This window comes from Pteropus vampyrus, unplaced genomic scaffold (genome assembly GCF_000151845.1).
Source record: "Pteropus vampyrus isolate Shadow unplaced genomic scaffold, Pvam_2.0 Scaffold58, whole genome shotgun sequence".
NCBI classification, from domain to species: Eukaryota; Metazoa; Chordata; class Mammalia; order Chiroptera; family Pteropodidae; genus Pteropus; species Pteropus vampyrus.
The window spans coordinates 7,188,116-7,206,938 of NW_011888839.1; the positions used below are offsets into that span (position 1 = coordinate 7,188,116).

An 18,823-nucleotide genomic window follows, 5' to 3' on the forward strand; every position below is an offset into this window, starting at 1 on the left:
GATGAATTCAATGCAAACTAAAAGAAGGGTGATAATGTATAAACTGAAAATAAAAAATGAGTAAGAGAGACCGTGGGAGCATCTTCATCAGAGATAATGATCACAGGCTTCTGAATGTTAGGAGGGAAGTGAGCCTGCAGGAAAGGTTTTTATCTGGGGCAGAAAAGGTTTGCAAATTTGGTGAATAACGCCTTTAGAAAGTTTATAACTTTGTTCCACTTTTCGTCTGTGGAATTTACCACCTGTAATCCCTAAGTATCACCAAGCGGGACTGAAGAAGCCCTAGCTGGACGACACTACTGTTGGCAGGCTGGCGCAAAATTGGAATCACTCTGGCTGCGGGTATACAAGTACTGCCAGCCCGGCGGTAACTGGGTAATTTACAGAGTCCGCCTGGGGCTGGCTAGTCAGTGGGAAGCTCCTCCCCTCGGCTTGGAGAGGGCCTTCCCCGCGCCGCCGAGGGCCTCCAGCGGGGACAGCGCTCGGCCTCCCATCCGGCCCCGCCCCGCCCACGGCCCCGCCCCTCCTCGGGCCTCCGCATCTTCCTTCCGGGTCGCGCTGGGTCGGGTTCGCCGCCGTCGCGCCGCAGCGCGGGAGTTTGGGTGCCGCCCCCGCGCCCTGGCCTCCTGGCACCGCCTGGTCGCTGGTGAAGCCCACGGCGCGCGCCCTCCCGGACCCTGCAGGGTACGGCCCTCCTTTTCCTCTTTCCTCCTGCGGGTGTCTGTGTTCCTTCCGCGCTGGGGCTGGGCCGGGCCACGGCAGAGCGCCGCGCTTTGGGGAGCCTGCGCGCGCGGCAGAGGTCCCCCCGGGGCTCCCCTCCCCTGCCGCTCACGCCGCGCTTGCGGGGTTTGCTAGGGACCCAGAAAACAGCTTTTGTCCCTCTGCACCAGTCTGTCCGCAGGGCGGGAGGCGTCGCCCCTCCGTGCGAACGGCTCAGGATTGTTTACGCCGGTATCTGCGGACCGTGGTGACCCTGCAGCCCCTCGGTGACCGTGCAGTCCCGTATTGGCCACCTGCCCTTCTGTGTACTTGTTGCACCTGTGTGTGCTGCCTTGATTTCCCTCTGGCATCCGATGGTTTTTGCCTAAGGCCCATGTCTTTAATCAGGACTGCCACGAAATACTGGCAGCAGCCTCTTTTCTATTTTAGGGGTGTTCTTAGAGTGTAATGTGGTCATGAACATCACTTTGCCTCCTTGTCAACATGTTAGCAAGGGGAGCGGGTTTGGGTTTCTTTGATGGTTTCCCAAGTGCTCATTGCCACAAAGTCTTGGGCTGCAATCACTGATTGAAATGTACAGATAATTAGAAAGTCAAAATGATATAAACCCGTGGTGAGATACCTGCCTTGGCAGGTTACCTTGTCTGGCTTTATACTCTGGAGGACTGACTAACATCAGGTGCGGGATCTTGCTTATTCTGGTCTGTGCGAAGACATAAGCTGCTTTTATTGTTTCCTCGCGTGCACTCCTCGGTTTAAGTTCAGAATATAGGCACATTTTTTTCCCTAAAAGCTCACTCCGTGCATCTGTTGTCATATTACATATTGTACCTGTTGGTCGAGTAGAGGGAGATTTTCCTTATCCGTCAGCGCTCCTGTAGTCCTTTATTTGACATTAAGTCCTTGAGGGTCGGGGCGAGGTGAGGTCAGTGTACTTGTATTTACAGTGGCAATGTTCATCACCCTGTAGAAGGCACTTTTTAATTCATTGAATTGTATTCTTTCCACACTTCTTTTCTGAGTACCACCTTTTTTTTAAACTACTGCCCCAAATTTTGGCTTTTCTGAACCCTTATTTTCATGTTCCCTTTTTTACGACTTGAAAATTGGAGGGATCAGCTCAGTATAAGAGGGTTAATTTCTTTTTACTAATACTGTGATCCAGCGATGCAGTTATAGTCCTCTGTACAATGCTAACTACTTATCGTTTACTTTGACATAGAGTCAGTTAACAAAAACTGCCCCTTCTTTCTTTACTGTGTTAATCTCATTGCCTCATCTTAATTTTCTTGTGACCAACATAATTCATGTTAACTTCATGGCTCTAACTCTGATATTCTCTTAGAGCTTTTGCCACATGAATTACACATAAATATCCACCTCTCCTTTTACCTCGTACTTTTTGATGGTCTTATTCTTCATGTTTAAATCTTTAACCTGCTTCAACTATACTTTAGTGTAAGAAAGGAGATAAGGCTTTAACTCCCCTCCCCGCAAATTGTTAGCCAGTGACCCCATCATTTGTTGAATTCTGTTTTTCATTACTGGTAAATACTGTATTTAGCCTAGGCCCTATTCTTGTATATTCTTGGGACTTTTTCTGAACTGTTGTTCAGTGATCTCTGGCTTTGTGATAACTATGCTGCTCTTATTACTCTAGGTTTATAATGTGTTTTAATGTCTAGGGATTTAAACAATGCCTGGCATATTGTAGACATCACTAAATATTTTTGGAATGTACACATTTAGTGGGGTAAGTTGAAGTTAAAGTTTCTTACCTATTCTTGAAGTTTTTAGCTTGCTCTTCTCAAGGTCATTTCTATCATTAACCATTAAATTCTTTCTCTTGCTAATTAAGAACACTTCATGTAGAATTGCTCTTCAGAGTTGTATATGGAGAAGCTGCTCAGTTCCACATCTGCATGTCTTTTGATTTGCATTGTGTATTGACAAGTGTAGCAGGTCTCCTGATCAGCTGTGACTCAGGATGCTATGTACGTGGTTTCAGCAGCTCTAAAGGAGAAATATGTATAAAAGTGATCCCTTAGACAGCCTGGTGTCTGTTTGTAGTTTGTCATCCCAACTGGACATCTTAAATATAATGAATTTTCAAGTGTTGCTATATAATAGGTACTTAGAAACTTTATTAGATCATAAAATAAATGTATACATTTGTTAAAAAAAAAGTTAAGACATACAGAGTAGCCAAAGGAGAAAGTACAAGTGTCGTGTGCCCACCTACATAGTGACCCAATTCACCAGAGATCATTGTTTGTTTTCTCTCCTTCCAGATATTAAAAGTACATATGTATACGTCTACATTTGTTTTATAAATTGCAGTTTTCTATATATAATTATCTAAAACTTCCTGGTAGTAATAATTGATGAAAATCGTTCTATGTCAGTACGTGTAACATTATCCTTTTAAAGTCTTTTTGGTATTTCACTGTAGGAATAACCCCAAATTTTTAATATTTAACCAATCCCATGCTGATATTTTGTATGTATATATTTGTACGTTTATATTCTTAGCATAAATGCTTAGATGTGGAATTGCTGGGTCAAAGGCTCTGTATGTTTTAAATTGTGATAGACTGTTCCATATTGCTTTTCAAAAGGTGGTTGTTAGAGTAAATTTGTACAATTTATAAGGATACTCTTGCTGCCATATCATTGCCAGGAATTATCAAGGCTGAGACTTTATCCTACTCTCAAGCTAACAGTCTCATGGATGCTGGCAGAAGACATGAGGCTCCTGGGTCAGAGACAAAGCACAGCAATAACAGTAGCCAGAGGATCATCATTTTCTTGTGTTGCTTCTTTGACCTGTACTTTCCGCAGGGTGATGTGATGAGGGCCAGATGATTCTAGTACACACAGTAGATTGCATTCCAGGAGAGAAATCCTGAGTTTAGGGAACTAGAATCTTTCATAATAGGTTGCAAGTAAACCTGCCTAATCTTTGCTATAGAGAGAGACATTAACTTTATTATGCTGGATAGTAAACAAACCTGCCCCCTACTCCAGAGGGAGACCTCTTTTTATCTGTCAAGAATGTTTACTGTATAAACACCGCTGAAAAGATAGTCTGGAACAAAAACTATCAGTGCACCTGCTTATAAGACCTGCAGAAATGTAAGAGACCTGTGAAAAATTGTCTCAAAACAGTCACTGCTCAGATATAATCACCTTTTACATTTTAATAACTTTATGAGTGAAAAATGGTATTTTATTTCTGTTTTAATTTTGCATTTCTTTGCTTGTTGATGAAGTTACATATCTGTAAATGTTTGTTAGCCATTTGCATTCTTTTGTTACTTGTTTATATTCTTTGCTTAGTTTTCTGTGTAAGTGTTCCTTTTTTTCTTATTGACCTGTAGTAACTCTTTACATGTAGTGGCTAGTAATGACTTGGTACAATATTTGCTAGTATTTTTTCATAGTCTTTTCTTTAAATGCTGTTTCTGGGAGTTTTGCTCTATGAAAATCTTTAACATATATGTTGTCAGTTCTGCTATTCACTTCCTTTATGTCTTCTGAGTTCCTGCCCCAAGATTATAAAATACTCTGTACATATTCTCTTATTGGACATTTGTATTACATATCTAGAGTTTTTAAAGTGGTTGCTATGATAATATTCTAAGTTTACTTTTCTAAATGTCTGGACATTTTTTCAAAACATTTTTGCTAAGCTGTCCTTTCCCTGTTTTGATTAGGCACATCTATTATAACATACTATATCCTTATATCTTAATTTCTCAAAACTGACAAGCAGGTAATTATGTTAGTTTCCTACTGTGAGTATGAATTTTGTTGAATTCATCCTTATATATCAATATGTGTAGTTGTTTGTTCTTAGTGGTTTTTAATCTTACAAAATATAAAATATCTTTTTTGCTTTGTTTAATGATTTTTGCCTGAGAGTCTACATCGTCTGATATTACTATTGCCATCTCGGTCAGTTTTGTGCATACACAGAGATCTTTATTGCCCATATGCTTATTTTCAGTCTTTTGACATCATTTTGCTTTATTTGCCTCTCATAAACATCAGCATACAGCTGGACTTTTATTCTTCTTTCAGTCTTCACTCCTTCCCATTTGAAAGTTTGTCTTTATTTATTTTTGCATTGTTAATAAGCTATTTTTTAAAAAGATAATTATAGATTCAAATGCAATTATATGAAATATTACAGAGACTTCCTGTGTATACTTTATCCAGTTTCCTCCTATGGTAACATCTTACATAACTGTAGCACTGTATTACACCCAGGAAATTGACATTGATACAATCTACAGACCATACTCAAATTTCATGTTTTACATGCACCTGCCTGTGTTAGTTCTCTGCAATTTTTTATATAGACTTTGTGACTACCACATAGCCAAAATATAGAACCGTTGTATCACAATTTTGCATTCCCACTGGAAGTGTTTGCAGCATTTAATTTGATGTCATCTTAAAATTTGATTAATCTGCAATGAACTGTTCCTTGATGTAAGATATTAAATACTATCTGTCCCAGGGTTTGCCCTTTTGAAACTATGCTTGATACTACTCCTAAGTAGAATGTTTGTGGAACACAAAATATGCCATAAAAGAAAAAAAATGACAAACAATAAAAATGGAAAACTTTTCTCTTTAAAATATGTTACCAAATGAAAAGGCAAACACAGACTGAAAGAAATATTTGCAAAATGTTTATCTGATAAAAATTATATTTAGAATGTTTAAAGAACTCTCTTACAAGTCAATAAGAAGAAAACAAAAAGAACCTGATTTTAAAAATGAGCAAATAGAAATTTCACTAAAGCATATACAAATGGCAAATAAGGACGTGAAAATATGTTCCATATCATTACTAGTCAATTGAGAAGTGCAAATTAAAATCACAAGGTATCACTTACCCACTGGAAGGGCTGAAGACTGACAATATTAACTATTGGTGTAGATGTGGAACAACTAGATCTCTCATATATTTATATTGATGTAGAAATGTGAAATGTTACAGCCATTTTGGAAACATTTTGGCACTAGAAACTACCAAAATGTCTATCAATGGGTGAATGGGTATGTCCATATAATGATATGATTCAGCAATAAAAAAGAACAAATGACTGATACATATAACAGGGATAAATCTCAAAGATATGCTGAGCAAAATAAACTAGACACAGAAGAATACATACGTATTTCATGAATATCTAACTTTAGAATAACGGACAGTCTGCTTTAGAATGACAGGAAGCAAATCGGTTTTTACTTGGCGCAGAGAGTAGATGGGTGATTGGGAGAGGATACCAGGGAACCTTTTGGCCTGATGGAAATATTCCATATCTTGGTTCTGGTGGTGGTTACATTGATATATGTCTTTGTCAAAAGTCATTGAACTGTACACTTAAAACGGAGTATATTTTTTTTAATGTAAATTATATCCCAAAGTTAATTTAACAGTATTATGCCATTTTAGTTAATTGCTCTTTTAGTTTGATTGGCTAGCAGTGATATACCTATGATATACCTGTACTTGGATTTTTTGAGGGCTAACTAAATTCAATGTATTTTTACTAGGTAAAATGCTGTTTATTTTAATGTACAAAAATGTATAGCTAGTATTTGGCTAAAGTAAATTCACATTTACTTTGTAGTTTTAATAGCTGAGAGAGAGATTTTTTTTCCTTCTTTCGTGAGTCCATTAAAATTATCCTGAACTAGATAACCTTAATTTTTAATATTCAAGGTTTTAGTTAAATATACATTGTGTATCTGCTAAATATTCTAATTTTACAGTTCTTTCCATTCAGATGGTTTATCCTTACCCATCAATAAACAATAGAGAAAAAAGGTAAAATATACATAGTACAACATAATGACATTTGTATCTAAGTTATTTTATGTTATCATATCAGTGTAATTAGAAACATGGCCTTCATTGTCACTTGGCGACATAGTACCTTGGGCAGGAAGAGAGTTTCTACATCCATTGTATCAGAAAATCGCAATTCACTTATATAGCTTTGCTTTAAACAAACCAACCAACCCAAAATTGACTTCTTAATTCCTTTTTCTTACTACTAAAGATTACTAACACCCCTGCCAGCTCTGAAAATTCCCCTGGAATATTTCATAAGTTTAGATATGCTAGTGAAGTCTAGAAAGAAAGAGAAGAGTGAACTATTATAAAGTTCTGCAGAACTAATCATTATCAATTTCTAGTTTAAGTCTAAATCTTGTCCCTTGTTTTCTGACAAGCTCATTCCTAGTTTGACTTCTTAACACTTCTTGGTAAGTTCTTGCCATTTACTCATTAACTCAGCAGAAGTTTTGAAGAGCCCACTGTGTCCCAGTACTTTTTGTGTTTTTGAGGCCTGCCTTGATTCCTGGAGATAGAGGTATTGTTTGCTTCTTTGGCTTTCAAGATTTTCCCTAGGCCTTGAAGTTTTTCTTTCTTCTTGGTTCCCCTGCCTTCTGCTTTGTTTGCATAGATTTCCAGGAAGCTTTGAAGCTGGATAGGGGGCTGTGTTCTCCCTCATTAAGAACTCTACCTATTTATATTGGGGACTTGTTGATTAAAAACCATAATCATAATAAAAATGTTTTAGCTGGAGGAGAATTTACTTAGAGGAAAAGAGAGGCACATGAAGTCCTATTATTCCATCCCAGAAGTCTCCTTACTTAGTTACATTTTTTTCAATATAGTACATTAGAATGTTAATAAATAATTATGATGAAGAAAAAGAATGCTTTTGCTAATACTTAGCTTTTGCTCCTCCCCAGCATAGCTAATACCAGAACAGTTGCTCTTATATTATTGCCTTTCTTGAACTGTCTATTCCCTTTTGCTCTTAGGTTATCACCTTTTTATTTTCCATACATAGTTTTTCCAGTTACCCATAATCACCGTATAGTCTTAACATAGATTTGGAATGTTAAAAAAAATCATTGTATTTGAGAAAATAGTTTTCTTTTACTTCTCAATTGTTTCTTTCATTAATCTTTCTTTAATTTCAGTGAGTTTCTTTGTGGCCAGGGTCAAGTCTTTTATGTATTCAAGGGCTGCTTTTGTACTAACAGAAGTTACTACTTTTTTACATTCTCTTTGAACAGTAAAATTTCAATATGTATACTCTGCCTTATTGGATGGCTTCAAAGAAGGTCATACATTTGATTCTTACCTATTGTGTTTCAGTTTTTATTATCCATTTTCCCTTCTTTTTCTTTGTATCAAGATGTGAACTTTTTTCGTTTCATTTTTTTGGTCCATATGTGCCTTATCTTTAAGATTCACTGGTTTCATTTCTGTGTGTTTTTTTTAATTCTCTCCTGCCATCTACTCTGCCAAATGTTTATTGAGCATATATTGGCATGTGCTAGGCCCTATGTGTATAGTTATAATTAAGACACATTCTCTGAACTCGAAGAATTCATAGAGTATTGGAGTAGAAAATTAGCATATAGGAAATGACATGCAACGTGTAAGAGCAAAGAAAAAGGTGGTGAATAAGGGCTGAACCTGGCTTTTCAGGATGAATAAGAGGGTGCCACGCAGAGGAAAAGCAAGGGCATTCCAGAGCAACCCGGCTGCGGTGGAAGACTTGAAAATACTTAGGTGTGAAAGCACAGGCACAGTTCTGATAGGTGTACAGCACGTGCGGTGGGTATGTGGAAGTAGAAGAGAGAGGGAAGAGATTGATGCCAAGGTAGGTGGAACGTTCTTGTGTATCATTTTATCAGAAAGACAGCCTTCCTTTATTGGTACCTCTATACATTTGAGAATGAGGAAGAAGACCACCCAAGGAGAAGACTGAGAAGCAGTTATCTGAGAGCAATAGAGATATAAAAGCAGGTGGTACCGTAGAAACCTAGAAAGGGCTGGTTTTGAGTGTTAGCTGTGTAAAAAATTCAAATATAACTCCACTCTTACTGATTAATAATTTCCTCCATTCCTCTATATCTTGATTTCTAGACTCTAGCAGTAAAGTCCTTTCCTCAAAATATTGTCTCTTGATCAGTTTAAGCAGGATACAGGAATAACATTTAAGGCTTGGTGTTTTTATCTTGATTTGTTACCACACGATACACTCTCTTACATTTTGGTACTATGCTGCAGAGCTGCCTGGATGCTCTTTTTTAATCTCACTTCATTGACATTTCTCCATGGGATATTTTGCCAGAAAGTATTGTATTATAACTTGCCTTCAGTATATGATTGTGCTTTATTGCCTGTCCTTTTTATCTTTTTCTGTATGTTTTGACTTTAAGTTGAGAATCCGCTTTTGAGTTTTAAACTTGTTTTCCAGGTTCTTTCTTCACACTACGAACCTGGCCTTTGCGTGGCTCCGGCTCAAGTTCATTCTTTTTGTTTATTTCATGAGAAGTCCTTTTCCTTCCTCCCATTTTCTCTACCAAAGCACAAGCCATCGTCTCTGCAGTTCCTGCCATCCTGCTTCTCTCCGCCTCATCGACTCCCCATATCACTTCAAATCTCAGTAGTAAACATATGTTCTCCCTTGTCTATACCTCTTAATTTCTCTTTTCCACTATTTTTGCTTTCTCTGTAATTATATTATTTAACTTTGTTAAACATTTTATAATATGAAAGGTAGTTGAAAATAAAGTTGTATTATAATAAAATCATGTCCTATAAAACAACTTTTTTCCCAAGGAATATGAAAGTCTCATGATACAAGTTAAAATGGCTATTGTTTTATATTCCTTGATTATGCTAGTATAAAAGTTCAGTGTGTTGCAGAGAATTTCTCACCTTGTAATCATTATTGATATGTGACTGACTTAACAACAAATAAAATGAAGATCACCCTATTTCTAATTCTGATTTTTGTTAAGTGAAAAAAATATTTTTATATGTTGTAAGTCTTTAAAATTAATATACCATTTTAAATGAACTAGAAAAGAAAATGTCTCCCAAAAGGCATATTTTATTACCCTTTTGGACAGATTTAGTGTACCAGAGTAATATTTATTTATTTGCATGAAGTGGGAAAAATCATTTTGTTTTTGAATCCCACTCTCCTCACAAAATAGAGTTATTGTGTCTTTTGCATTTGTTTTATTGACCGTTGGGAAATTCATTGGTTTTCACAAATCACCTCCATGCCTTGGCAAAAGTCCAGGTATACGTGGACTGTTCGGACTTTGTATTGGTTGTTTCTGCCCACATGAGTCCTGAAACTATGGTTCTATTCACTTTTTCAGCTTCATTTCCCAGGGAAAAGTAGAATTAGCAATTCTTTCTTTTCCGTATGTTCTTCCCCATCCCCAAAACACTTTTATGTGTCATCTTAGTTTATTGGAAAGGAGTTTAGAATCAACGAAGGATGTTAACAATGGGTTTGCACATTTCCTTTTTTTATTTCTATGCCTTGTTTATTTTCAAAAACAGATTTTAACTTCATTCCATTTTTCTGAATAATATTGCTGTTAAAAGAATAAACATATTTGCTTTTTCAGTGTACTATACACGGCTTTTCCTTTCAGATTTTTTTTGGTCATTTTTAGCTTTATCTCACAAAAAATTAACTAAAGATTATTATTTTTTATAATTGGAAAAATAAAGCATCCATTTATGTTTTTCTTATACACTGAAGAACTTTGAACATATGATATGTATGTTTACAGTTTATAACTCTATATATGTTGCTTCAATGCAGAATTTTATTTAACTTTAACACAGCCTAAAAATGATATTGCCCATATGACAATCTTGCTGCTTTTGATGTTATCCCGTAATCTACAGTTGTAAAAGCTAGCTGGGAAACAGTCATAAAGTTTGTGGTTTGGTATGTCAAACAGAATTTGATTTTCACAATTTGTCTCAGTCTTTTTGCCAAGAATGATGGTTAACATTCACATGAATGATGATATCTTATTTTGGAGATGTTTCTTTGGTTTTATAAAACTTTTACTTTCTGATAAATGCAGTTTTATAAAGAAAGTGAAGGAAGCTTAGCTGAAGCAAAATATAGACTGTGGTGTGAGAAATGATGTCCAAAGATTATATAGTCAAATTCATCCATCCACCTTGGCAGATGGTATTCTGTCCTTTTCTTGAAGATTTCCAGGAATAAAACATCCACAGTCTTCCAAATTATCTGATCTGTCAATTGAATTATATACTTGTCATTGTTATTTATTTCCTGAATCTCATTTTTATAGTTTAAATTTATTTTCATTCTTTTAAGAGAGCGACTAAGTAACTTCTTTGGAAAATTATCCTTTTTAATTTACCTGGAGGCCTATTTTGAAATAAAGTATATATGGTAAAAGAAAGAGCTGTATCATTTCAAATTTTGGTGTTAAAGATTTGAGATGTATGCAGTTGTAAAACATTTTTTTTTAACCTGACAGATTTATACTTGTGGTAGGTAAAATGTTTGAATAAGCAAGTGATATACTAGATAATTACTTTTTCCCACATTATGACATAACCTGTACTTCAGCCCTTGGTGTTAATGTCCTGAGGTGAATTTGATTTGTTGATTCACGTTGCATCAGGACTAAGAACATGTGCTGCAGAAACACCTTATTTATTTTAATTCATGCTTTGTTATTCTTTTCCAGAAAAAGTCTTGTTCGGATTGTTCTTTATTTATTGTTCTTGGAATGCAAGTTCTTCCATTTAGTGAGTCTCCCTGCTGACTGTCCCTCATCGTGGTTCATTTTCTCTTGTGGTCTGTGAATATTTACTGTGATGAATCTTAAGAAAGGGTTTAATCTGTCCTGCATTGTGGGAGCATACCTGCAAAGAGGTTTGCCATCTGCCCCTAACAGGTCCCAAAGTTTTACCAATTTAGGACTACTTTTTCTTTTTAAATTTTTTAGCTTGAGGTTGGAGTATGAATTCTAAACCATGAAGGTAGTATGAATTCAGGCCCACAGTCTGTGCATGGTTCATGCCTAATAGGGTTCTGATTTTACTCTGGTGACTTTTTCCCCCTTGCCTGAGTTGTTGACATGTCCCTTTGGGTTTCCTGGCCGCTGAGCTAAGTTTTCATATCCCCATTTTCATGGATGGGGTTATCTTTCCTGAGCTTTGGCTTTAGAAGATACTTCCAGATGTGACCTGTGGTTTGAAATAACCTTTCTGCATGGGTGTTAGGAATTCTCCTTAAAACCATTAAGGCCTATAAGTGGTTCCACGAGTTATAATAGCTTCAGCTCCTGCTCTCTGCTCTTTGATTTTCCTCTTTGTGTCTCATAACCATGGATTTCCCTCCACTTGTTTCAAGCTCAGCCATTTATTTACTGTTTTATTTGTTATATTATGTCAAGCATTTCAGTATATTTGGATCTGGCCGGGAGACAAAGGGATGCTGTGATGTAATTTTAAGTTTTAGACTTTTATAATTTTTTTTTTGTTTGCTCATCACCTTCTGTCAATATGTCAAACATTTTGTGCCTCCTGTGTGCTGAGTGCTGTGAGAAATGATGATCTTTGGCTAGATCTTTCCTTCAAAAAATTTATTCCTAATGTATACCCTTGTGGAGCTAGGGTATATATCTGATAAAAGGATGGTACCAGCAGGTACCAGAGAATAAGCCTTCTTACGTGTTTTATAAATAAAATGTTTTATAATCTTAGTGCTAAAGTTTTGAGAGGCTAGAGCAGTGCTCTACTAAAGAAAAGTTGGTAAATTCCCCTTCTTAGGAGAAGTTAAACTCAAGATTTTACAGGTACAAAAATAAGTATGTTTGATTTCTTTGTGTAGACAAGCAGTTACCTACCTGTTGTAGGCAGGAGTCAGGCCTGGGTTGTAAACTGGTAGAGCTGGCTGGAAACAATGGGAGCTACCAAGAGAGCTCAGGCCTCTTCTAACTGGGGTTCTCATGATTGTTAAAAGTTGCAAACTAGTCCAAATTTTAAAAAAGATTATTTAGTTCCAGTAAAATATCTCTGCTGGCATAATTTGACTCGTAAGCTATGCATTTATAACCTCTATATAGAAAGAGTTCATTATTATATTTTTATACATTCTGTCATAAATTTAAAAAATTTATTAGTTTTTCATAATTGTCCACCAATTCAGAAAAATGTAGCCTGTCCAATTTGAGAGTTCTCTGTCTAATAATTAGCTGTTTATCTATGATAAATCTTTTTGGGATATTTGACTTTCTAAATTGGAAATAAAAATATTTTCTAAAACTCTTGTCTTATAGGTAAAAGAATGTCACATTTCAAAATTTATAACTGAAATCAGCATGCAATTTTCAGGCCACATGGATGAGTGCCAACTTCTGCATTTCCTGTGTGTATCCTGTGACCATTCTGTCTGGGGTGAGTGATTTCTAAGAGTGGCTGGCAACAAACCAGATGCCAGCCAGCCGTGGATTGCTCTAACAAATAATGCTAAGAGTTATAAATTAAACACTGTCTGGTGATCTGTGATGTGTAAGGCAGTTAATTTAGTTGGTCTGGATTAACTGTCAGCTCCAGAAAACTATATTCCCATAATGTGAAATCTGTACTTAGCATGTTTGGACATGAGTAATAATTAACAATAGGGAATCATTTGTTAAAAAGTGAATTATAAAATGCCTAAGATTATTTTGAATTTATAGCAATATTTTAGTGGTTCACCATATATTTTAAATAATTTTTAATTTTATAAGTTCAAAGACAATATTTCTTGAAGGATAATTATAATTTTGTATTAAATAGGGCTTTTGTGTCACATCTTCTATGCCTTATAATATTAGTTTTGCTTTTCATATTGTATACATTTTTAATATTTAGGTTTCTTAAAAATACATTAGATAGGTTATGTCAGAGATTCACATTTACAGTGAATTTTGTTTTTTCAGTTTCCTTCTGGGAAATGACATTGGATAAAAAGCCTGTTTATTACCTTATTTATGCATTTTTTTCTGCTTATTTAAATTATTTTCTTTCACCAAGCCATTCATTTTTTAGAACATCCTTCAAAGAGTTCATGCGTCTTACTGAGGACATCTGACCTTTTGAAGCTTCATAATTCACATCTAGATGTCGCCAGTCTTCCCCATGTTAACAATTCTGACTATGTTTTATTATATATGCCTTCGGCGCCGAGCCAGGACAGCTGCAAGAGGAGAAATGATGAACAGCCATAGAACTGTAGAATCAAACAGCCAGACTTCCCCTCTGAATGCAGAGGTGGTCCAGTATGCCAAAGAAGTAGTGGATTTCAGTTCCCATTATGGAAGTGAGAACAGTATGTCCTATACCATGTGGAATTTAACAGGTGTACCAAATGTATTCCCAAGTTCTGGTGACTTCACTCAGACAGCTGTGTTTCGAACTTATGGAACATGGTGGGATCAGTGTCCTAGTGCTTCTTTGCCATTCAAGAGAACACCGCCTAATTTTCAGAGCCAAGACTATGTGGAACTTACTTTTGAACAACAGGTGTACCCTACAGCTGTTCATGTTTTGGAAACTTATCATCCTGGAGCGGTCATTAGAATTCTAGCTTGTTCTGCAAATCCCTATTCCCCAAGTCCACCAGCTGAAGTAAGGTAAGACCCATTTTTTAATGGTCAAGTTATACGGCTGCAAGGTTTGGTTGTTTTAATATCAGAGGGCTTTTTTTTTATTGGAAGCGTTCTCTTAAGTTATTTAAACAAATTGATTTTGAAAATTTTCCTTAGTTTTCTGATAGGGAAAGAAAGATTACACATATGAAGATTTAATGCATTCTTCATACCTTAACACCTCACACCACAATATTCATAGACTGTGAAATTTGTCACAGAATTTAGTATAAACAGAAAGCATCATTTGAACTAAGTGGGACTTGGGCCAATCTGAGAAGTTAGTAGGAAATCTGACTTCTTAAGTATTTTCAGACAGGCATCATGTTACTGCTTTTAAATACTTTGAGGCAGTCCTTAGGGGATTAGCTTTAATGTTAGGTGAATGTTTTTATAACAAGCATATTCATTTAAAAATAAATATCGCTTTAAGTAATTCATGTATTCTCTCTAAAAGCCTATTTATTTACATCATTAATTTGCATAACAGTGCCTCTCTTTTGCTTTGGTAGTGCAGCCTCCTGATTTTTTAAAATATAATTATTTGACTAGTAGTATATTTACATGTTTCAATAATTTAAAAAGTGCATAATATACCCAGTCTTGCGGTTACCCTGTTCTCCACATGCCTACGACCCACCCTCCCTCAAAGAAACCGTTTTATCCACTTTCTTTGTATTTTTCCAGTTTGTTTATGTAGAAATCAGCAAATACAAATATATTTTTATTTTCTTTCTACCCCCAAATAAACACACTATTCATATTGTTCTGTTACTTATTTCATTTAGTGGTGTATATTGGATATTTCTCATTTTTTTCTACAGTTGCAAATAATGCACAGTGTCTATGTACCCCAACTTATTAACCACTCCCCTATCGGTGGGTACTCAGTTGTTCCCATAGTTTTGCTATTGTAAACATTGATGCAGTGAATAACCTTACCATGAGTCACTACACATGTGTGCAAGTATATCTGTGCGATAAATTCCCAGAAGAATTGCTGAGCCAAGGGTCTGTGCATTTGTAATTTTAATATATAGTGCCAAATTTCTCGTAAAGAGGCTCTCCTATTTATATTCTCACTAGCCATGTATGTGCATACCACATACAGGTTTTGCCAAAGCCTCACCTATAAAGTGCGTTAATACATTTTAATATCATTGTTAATTTGGTAAAAAAATTAGGTTAAAAAATGTTATTTTATTTTTAAGTTAAAATTATTTTATTATTTCTGAGGTTGAATGTCTTTTCATGTTTAAGATCCATTGATATTTCCTTCTCTTTGAGCATCTGGTCATATTATTTGCCCATTTTTCTATTTCTTGTTGATACTGCCAGTTTTTAGGTCTTTATAACTGTTTATTAATTCATTCATTAAATATTTGTGTGTCTACCATGTGCTAAGCATTGTTCTAGGTATTGAAGATACATCAGTAAACAACGAACAAAATAGACAAAAATTCCTGCCCTTATGAGCTTATTCTAGTCTCAGGGCAGTTTGTGGGCACTTGTTAAACTGTAGGACTCCAGGTGCCAGTGGAGGAGGAGTGGGGGCAGGGATCAGCTGCCACCTGACACATTGCTTCCTCCAAGTCCCTGTCCTCTCAACTGTAAGGGAACACCTTCTAGCATACTAGGAAACAAATACAGAGTACAACTTAACTCAAGTTGTAGATGGCTGTTATAATCTTTGTTTTGTTTTGGTTTGTTTTCAGAATTACCTTGATAATATATTGTAAACAGTATTATTAATGAATGGGGGGAAGGGGAGGTAGATGAGGTAAAAGGGGTCAAATATGTGGTGACATTAACGAATTAAAAATAAATTAATCAATTAAAAAATTTTAAACACAGAAAACCAGGCTCTTTTAATTTACAGTTTTAGTTTTTTTTTCCTGAGAGAAAAAAAATATTTTGGGCAGGATCCTTTCTTATGTGAGAATTGATTTATTAAACACAGTCATTCTTTGCCTCTTACCTATACAAAGTTATCTACTTTTTTTCTTAAAAAGCTGAACAAATTTGGGGATGAAATCTATGAAACATGTAACATCTTTCCTCTAATCGAAAAATTAATGTCTACATAACTAGTTTTGAGTACAAGTTATGCTCTTGTATTCTTAACTAAGAGGTGTAGTGTGTGATTACGATTAAAGTGTGGGCTTCATTTATAATATATCTCTAATGCGCTTAACTGATTTTTAGTTTTTTTTTCACAGTAAATACCATTTAGTTTTTTTTCACAGGAAATACCATTAAATTTTAGGAGAGAAAGAATCTAACCAATATATATTATTGCAGAATAAAAAAAGGTCTTTTACTTTTATTGATTATGAAATCAGTAGATGTTTCATTGTTAAAAACTTGTTAGAAAATAGCAAAAGAGAAAACATACAGGAAAAAAAACCCCTACAATTCTGTGCAGATTCAGTAACTATCAACATTTAGGTGAATTTTTTGACAGTCAGAAAACATTAATTGAACACCATCTCTGCGTGTTCATGTTGGGAACAGAACACATAGCCAAATGAACGTGGCTTGCGTTCTTTGAGTTTACAGGCTGGCCTACAAGAGGACTACGAGATTGTAGGAACCTTGTGTTGGCAGAGAGAAAAAAAAAATCTATGAGGCTCAGAGAAGTCTTCCCTGAGGACTTGACTTTGAGACCTGAGGGTTGAGAGAGGCTTTAGTTTGGATAGGAAAGATGAGGAGAGAACAGCACATGCAAAGGTGAAATCATGAGGAGAGATCTTGGTGTTCAAAACAGTGAAAGGCCAAGAGTGTGGAAGATAAACTGTTGAAGGGCCACAACTCTGGGAGTGCCATTCTTAAGATGTAGACTAGTGGTTTCCAGACTTCGGGATTTCATAGAGCTCTTAGATCCAGTTTTCCAGATGCAGACCTTGAGAGAACTATTTCTATCCAAATGATTTGTTATAGAAGCGCTCCTGGAGAAACCTGTAAGGGAGTGGGGAAAGTGCCGTGGGGAAGGGAAGAAGTCAGGCAAGGATGTAGTTTCATGTGTGAAGTCTCAGTCTGCCCGGAGGCCAAGTTGCTAGGGGGATGGTTCTTACCTTCTGCACCCATTATCTTGGGCTGTGGGCTGGGGGAGTGGGCAAGGGAATGAAAATGGCAAATTGGAGGAGGAAGAAATGACAAATTGAGGTCATATTAAAGAAGCTGATTGGATTAAAGGCACATGCCACACTCTAAATGAAGAGGCTCCAGGAGCCCAGGTAGTTTTCTGAAGAAAGCTATAGGTGGAAGCCCTTAGGAGTGAAGCAAGCAGAGTAGGCTGACCAGGAGAACTGACCAGGAGATCTAAGTGGAATACAGGTAGGGAAGGTCAGCTACAGTAAACTTAGTGAACATAAAGATAATAAAAATGACAGAACTGATATAAGGTTGTCCAATTATTTACTTTGCTAAATAAGCATACATGAAAAAGGCAAACAAATGAAATACCAACATCATTTATTATCACCATCATTTCATAAAAGCAACCTCAGTTTATACTGGAAAAATTAGCCTGATAAGAATCTCGAATCAAGAATTGTTGGTAAATTTACATGTATATATGTGTGTATTTTTTTTATATACCAATATATTCCTTTTTTAAAAAAAATTTTGTCATAGACAGCTCCATCATACACTGTTGTTTGAAAACCACTGGACTATACTGCCTTTTATCTTAATTGAGAGCACAGGTTTATGCCCACCTTAGGAATTAGCAAATAAGAGAATATGTTGGAGTAGCTCAGAAATTCGTTTGCAGGAAATGGACTTGTAGTCCCAGAACATACAGAATTTAAAAGCCATCTTTCTCCATTTCATCCTGTTGCATTTTTCTATTTAAAAAAAAAATAATTAATTAATTATTTTATGGTGACATTGGTTAACGAAATCCAATAAGTTTCAGCTGTATACTTTAAGAGTAAGACATATATATATTTACGCTGTGTGCTCACCTCCCATAGTTAGATTTCTTTCTGCCACCACATATTGCATTTCTTTGTTCAATGAGTGAAGTACAAAAGTTGCAGGTAGTTCTACAAGATCTCAGAGTCTTAAGACTTCTTGCCTAGTGCCCGATTAAGAGAAAAGAAAAATGGTAGGAATAGTGTCATGGTCCTGAAGATAAGATCTTAATGGATGCTTGTGTAAGAGTCAGAAAATAGGCTCGTACAGGGTTACATACTGGAAAAGAGACGGAAAAGAGGAGGAAGAATATGACAAATTGAGATCATTAAAGAAACTGATTGGCTAAACTTATTTGGAGAATAAAGTTAGTGGTTTGAATCTATTCTGGGTTTAAGTGTTAAAAACATTTAAACTGTATAACATTGAAGTTAAGAAAGCAAGGAGAAAGAAAGTGACTGTCACAGAGATAATTTGCTGCCAAAGGGAGTTACTTAAGCAACGATATCAAAATTGGTAATGGTCTGGTTTGGCCCCCTTGACTTTGTGGGCAAAGAAGCATGATTTTGACATTTAGGGCAGAATTGACCAGATATTTTACTGATTGATTCTTTTTAAAGCAGATTCCAGTTTGTAAGTTTCAATTAGAGATGAG

At 36.0% G+C, this 18,823-nt stretch overlaps 1 protein-coding gene across 1 annotated transcript in view; it reads left to right on the plus strand.

The window, feature by feature from the left end:
* Nucleotides 1–547: 547 nt before the first annotated feature.
* The window catches only part of FBXL4 (F-box and leucine rich repeat protein 4), a 67,803-nt gene continuing 49,527 nt past the window's right edge, over nucleotides 548–18,823 (plus strand). Inside the window, exons 1-3 of the mRNA XM_011360745.2 lie at nucleotides 548–684; nucleotides 12,898–13,015; nucleotides 13,652–14,235. Coding sequence (XP_011359047.1) covers nucleotides 13,724–14,235 — 512 coding nt within the window. The 5' untranslated portion in view covers nucleotides 548–684; nucleotides 12,898–13,015; nucleotides 13,652–13,723. The remainder of the gene's footprint in view (nucleotides 685–12,897; nucleotides 13,016–13,651; nucleotides 14,236–18,823) is intronic.